Here is a 6,119-nt window from a genome sequence, read left to right as displayed (position 1 = left end):
GCATGATAAACACGTCACAAAGGGCAGCAAGAGACCTTTTAAACTACTGGTTCTTAACCTTTCCTGACTAAAGTACCCCACTCAAGCATTTGAGATGTCTCTTTTACTCCCAGGGTTACAAAATTCACAAAAAATGTTATATTTGCCTTTCATTGTAATATTTGGGTCCATACTTTAATTGGCATTTAGTAGCTAAATAACATCATTCTAGTCAAATGCTGATGTTATTGAATTCAAAATGAGTCTTGCAGGAAGTGATGTCAGTGCTGTGGAGCCCACAGTGCTGAGCTAGCTGGAGGACACATTTCTTGTGGTGCTTTATTGTCTCTTCCTGAAAAATAGGCACCCATTTGAAGCTTGGGGAAGAAATGGAAGAAGCTGTGGGGGTGGTGGTGGAGAGAGAGTGTATCAAACAGCCCAAGTTTACTTTGCTCATTTTAGCGAGGTGGGAGATGAATATTAAAAGTGGAAACTTCTCTATCCACCTTATATCTCCCCACATAAGGTAGTAGTGCAGATCCCTGCTGAAAAGGGCTTGCCAAGAGGAATAATGCTGGCTCTTCCTGCACAGTCGTAGGTAGTTTTCTCTTGCAAGTCATTAGCAGCGGATTGGCTGTGTACCCACAGACAGGGTTCCAAGAAAAAACAGGTACTCCTGGTTGAGAACCACTGTTTTAAACCATGTGCACTCAAACTGATTTGTAAAATCATTCTTCAGCTGAAAGCTAGCTTTCTAACTTCAGAATAACCCAGACATGTATGATCATGATAGGGTGAGTGTTGCAGAAATAATATGAATGTGAAACTCCTGTTTCACAAGTTGTCAAGTTCAGAATATGACAGCCATGAGAAATCCTCTTGTAGTGCACTGTCCCCCACTACAAACTGGAGATCTCTAGCAAGATGCCCCATCAGAAAGAATTACTGGAACTGCAAAACATATTGGGGCTATTAAATTCATGCAGCACTCTTGGTCACCTGCAACAACTGCCAATTTAATAAAGACCTGATTTTAATATCCTTGCCTGAAAGCTGAAATTGATTGCGAATGTTGCAAGGTAAAGATATGCATATTTCATAATAATCTTGTGTCTGATATGTGCGGGTTATAAAATGCTATTGTAAATATGTGTGTGGCCATATTCTCGTAGATATGCCACCGCTGCAATTTGAAAGTTATCTTCTTAGTAAACTAGGTCTTTGTTAGTGTTTTATTTTTACCTTACCCTTGGTCATTTTCTCATCCAAATAGCAAATTTTTTTTTCTATTTGAGTAAACTATCAGCATTGCATCATGATCTGCGTATTAGTGACAAGACAATGTGAGACTGAAATCTGTTGGCACTGAGAGACGATGTTTTTTGCAGAATTAAATATTTTTACATTACACAGTTAACTAAAATGGGTTTGTCTTAAATTTATTTTCAAATGTATTGTATCTCTTAGACATTGACCAGGGATAGATATTCAAAAGCTATTTAGACGGATAACTGAAGTTAACTGTGTAAATGGCTAATATTGCCATTTTATCCAGTTATCCGGCTAATTATAGTCATATAAGTTGTTATCCGGCTATAATTTAGCTGGATATAAAAGGGGTGTTCCGGGCAGGGGTTCCATTATGTACCTCTGACTGTGTATGTACCACTGCCGTCCAAAACCTACCCCCACCACCCAAACCTTACCCCGAGTTAAGAGTGCCCTCTCTTACAGTGGTGAAAATAGTAGTAAATATTGACATATTGGTCCCTATAGAGCCTCTCTCTCTCTCTCTCTCTTGCATACTAACACACATTGGACTATTTACTGCATGTGTTAGGGCCTTAACATGAAATGCTAAATGACCCTGTAAGTTAGCTGCATAACTTTAGATCTGATCAGAAGGAAGTCAAAAGTTATCCAGCTATGTGTGACAGGATATCTTTAAATGATATCTGGCTAGGTAGAGCTATCATAAGAATAGAAAAACTGTAAAATATAGGAGCTATTATGTTTTATAAGTTATCTGACTACATGTCGTCAGATAACTTTAAGCAAGTATATTCAGCGGGACATTTATCCCACTGAATATACGGGAAAGTTAGTAAAAAGCCTACTGAAAATTGGCCCCTCATATTTTTGTCATGAAAATGTTTAATATTCATAGATAATTGTATTATTATCAGATCTCTAGACATCACTATATAATGACCAAAATGTTTGAAACCCATACAGATAATGCACAATTTACACTGTATCTTTTGTAGAATTAAAAATATATATTGGGGAGAAGAACAGCCTGATGGCCCAATGGCAGTGCTACACTCTGCCTTCATATCAGCATTCAAAATTTAAGTACTTGCTTTTCCTTATCCATATATCTTTTGCAGCTCTATAAGGGACGTTCATACAACTAGCATAAGGTTTTCAATATCTCCACCTTATAGTGCTAAGAAATTATGTATAATCATCAGTCCTATATAACTGACAAACTCAATTTTTAGTATTTTTTGGATTAGATATAAAAATTTAGAAGACAATACCTCCCTTTTCTACTTAGATACATTTTGACATATCATGTTTCAAGATTTAGGTTTTCTGCATCAGGAACACATTCTTTTTAAGCCGGTCAATTGTATACAGCATTGATAGAGTCTTCCATCTTGATAATTAAATAGCATATATTGTACAAATTTTCAAAGGCTTTTGTCAACAGGCTTTACCAATTTTCAAAGGCTTTTGTCAATAGACTTTACCAGCGTTAAATGCATTTACGCAGGTAAATGGGCGTTTGAAAATTGCTAAAATAGTATATTACATTTACATTTTCCTTTGAAAATTACTCTGAAAGGTTTTAACATTCTGTTGGCATGCATGCTCTGAAAATATTTTGTAAGGCTAGGTATTAGAGAAACATCATAGTTATCACCTTATTCCCCCAAAACAGTATGTTTTCTTTTATTTTCTTTCCTGACCATAACTCAACTTTGCAGTTCTTTTATAATGAGAGGGAATATTGTTTTTCTTTTAGGTAGAAAGCAGACTGTTTTTCCTTTGGGTATGTGTTTTCTAATCTCACTGTACGACATGTCAGATTTATATGCTTCAGCTGCTGCTTCTGTTAAGCACATAATTTTCTACATAATATTACTTCTTGTTTTCATTTCCATCACTATGAGAGCCGGTGCTGAAAGCAAAATTTGAATAACAGCAGTTCTTGAATTGTTTGCTTTCTTTGTACTCTAATTTCTTCAAAAGTCATAGAGAGACACGAAGATGGTGATCTTTGACACATGCTTAGCCTGGAATGTGCGATCAAGATATTCTGACATGTCTACGTCGACTTCTATAGTCTGTGGACCTTGTAGACTCTGAACAAGAATTAGTTCCCCTGTCTGCCTGTCTGACCGTTGCATCACAAAGTTTCCTCTGCTATTTCCACCCACAATTCCAAATCGCAAGCTGTCAGGCCCTGGTCGTCCTGGAGCAGAAGCAGTTGCCATTCGGAAGAGGATGACTGGAGTCAAGAGATTGGAGGGCAGTGAGAGGTAATGGAAGGAAATGGTCTTCGGGGCAAGGTGGCATGATCTGCTGTCCATTGGGCATGGATTGCGTTCACATTGGCTGGCAATGAAAGAAGAAATATATTATTAATCTTGTTCTTTGATATGAAGTTTCTTTAGGGAAGGGACCTTACTCTCCCTGTATGCTTGCATTGTTAAGCATGCTTTATATAAGAGTCATCTTTACCTACTTGGAGCTAGATTCATCATTTTCCTATAAATTTTGTGAGAATAGTGCCTGTGATAAAAAAGGGGTGTGGCTAGGGTAATTTTTTTCATGTTGCAGGAGAGAGAAGGAGACTCTTTTTATAAGGGCTTTATATAAGTAAACTATTTATACCATCGTAAGAGGGGCAACTAGTAAACCGGGGTGAAGTTTTGGGGGAGGGGCAGTTTTACATGCACAGACAGAAGTACGAACAGCACAGTAGACGTACAAACAGCACAGTAGACATCAGTGAAGATTTGGTGTGATTTGGAGTGATGACAGGTACACAAAGATGAGATTTGTACCCTGTCTTCTGTGAAGTTCATGCCTCTAACTGTGCAGGTAAAACTGCCCTCCAAAGCCCAGGCCTCCACCAAAACCTCACCCCGAGTAACTAGTTGCCCCTCTTACAGTGGTTTAAAAAGTAGACTAGAGTGTCTGTCTCTCTCTCTCTCTCTCTCTCTCTCTCTCTCTCTCTCTCTCTCTCTCTCTCTCTCTCTCTCTCTCTCTCTCTCTCTCTCTCTCTCTCTCTCTCTCTCTCTCTCTCTCTCTCTCTCTCTCTCTCAGCAAAACATCCTGAGAAAAGGTGTAGTTATAACATGCATTACACTATCACATTAAACACCTCTCATTTTCATTAACTCCTCCCTTTTGACTAAATTTTGCATACGCATCTCATGCTGCATTATCACATGCATTATGGTGTTATCGCGGGCATTAGGGCCCTAATGCCCACAATAATACCCTATCGTGAGTTGATGAATGATCCCCCCCCCTCCCCCGGGTAGGGATGTTTTAGCTAATTTAAATTTTGGTAGGCTTGCATGAAACTCCCCTTTCTACTTTATTCTGTAATCAAATATTTCCAGGAATTCATACTTGTGTAACTGACTTGAGCACTCTGCTTTCTGTGTTGAGCCCTGTACTGGGTTGTGAATACTATTTTGCTAGATTTACTGTAATATACCCCTAAAAATGTATTAATATTATTAAAATAATACAGAGCTGCTGTCAGTGCTAAAAGTAACAAATGCTGAGATCAAAATATTAACTATTTAACTTAGGATACGTTTTAGTCAAATTTATAGCCCAGTATTCAGTCATAATAGTTATAAGTAGCTTTTTTTTTTAACCAAGTCGAATGTTCACTGAGTTTCTCAAACAGAACCATAATTCTATTTATCTTATTGTTGCTGGTATTTAGAAAACAATTTAAGTCTACTGTGACAGGTCTGCCAGTTGGGTGGATATCAAAGACAAGGTGCATACAATACAGAAGTCTCAATGCCAGCTATTACTTAATATATTGGCACCTGACCCTTCAGTCTCTGTGGCAGTTCAGTTAAAATAAATATAAGGTTTTGCACCTTTGCTTAGGATTCTTGAGACCCCACTGCCCCAGTACCACAAGGCTCATGGTTCTTCCCCTTCCTTCAATTTTCAGTAAGTAAAGTCTCTTGAACAGTGACAAAGGACAGAGGAATACTCCTGGCAATTTACCTCACCCTGTCTCAAGTTCTGCAGTATAAGTAAGAGCCCAGTAGTTCAATCTCTACTTCTGGTAACCAGCTCTGGGGAAAACCAAAAGTCCTCTTTCTGTCACAACCAATGATCTTCTCTCTACTCCAGGGATTAGGAACAAAAGCAGCTAATTTCTTCCTCCCATCCAGTCCCTCTTCTGGCTATCGACTCCCTTTATGTAGATTTCTAAACCCAGCTATGACTTAGGTGGGGCTCCATACTTCCTGCTTCTCAGATCCCTGCTTCCAGTGATCCTATGCTGGAGAGGATCTTATTATTTTCCTCCCTTAAGTTTATTTACACTGATCTACTTGTGGTTTAGTAGTTGTTTTATGAACTGGCTATAGGCACTTTAGTCTCCTTCACATTTACAAATAACCCTTTAGTTACACAATAAAAAAAATAATCAATTATAGAATTATTATAGACTTAGTGCTGATAAAATTTGGTGAAATTAATATAGGTGATAATTTTAATTTCTTTTACACTTTCACGTCTAAGGGCTTGATTCACTAAAGATTTTGTCCCATTTTGTGAGGAAAAAATGATTAGTGAATCAGGTCCTAAGTGTTCTAGCAGAGTACCCAGTCATAGTCTGAAGATTTCTCTAGCTTTCGCCTGATTCCATTTGTGCTATGCCTACAGGCAAAATGTACACATGTTCTTTGTCAAAGGCAGTTTAAAAATCACCTCATATATAGGAAATTTCATTGACATTAGCAAAGCTTACATTGAAAACTAATAAAATGTACGAACCTGCAGTGATTCAAATTTAGGGTCAGATTTACTGAGCATTTTTGCCTTAGACACAGAATAGGAGAAAAATCTTATGTGAATCAAGCCCTACT

General features: G+C 37.9%; 1 protein-coding gene across 1 annotated transcript in view; it reads right to left on the bottom strand.

Annotated features, from left to right (window-relative positions):
* Positions 1 to 57: 57 nt before the first annotated feature.
* The window catches only part of FBLN7 (fibulin 7), a 459,875-nt gene continuing 453,813 nt past the window's right edge, over positions 58 to 6,119 (bottom strand). Inside the window, exon 8 of the mRNA XM_029594265.1 lies at positions 58 to 3,603. Within this exon, the coding sequence (XP_029450125.1) occupies positions 3,231 to 3,603 (373 nt within the window). The 3' untranslated portion in view covers positions 58 to 3,230. The remainder of the gene's footprint in view (positions 3,604 to 6,119) is intronic.

Source organism: Rhinatrema bivittatum, chromosome 3 (genome assembly GCF_901001135.1).
Source record: "Rhinatrema bivittatum chromosome 3, aRhiBiv1.1, whole genome shotgun sequence".
Classification (NCBI taxonomy): Eukaryota; Metazoa; Chordata; class Amphibia; order Gymnophiona; family Rhinatrematidae; genus Rhinatrema; species Rhinatrema bivittatum.
The sequence above is the reverse complement of the archived record's forward strand: the minus strand, read 5'-3'. Positions and strand labels throughout refer to the sequence as shown.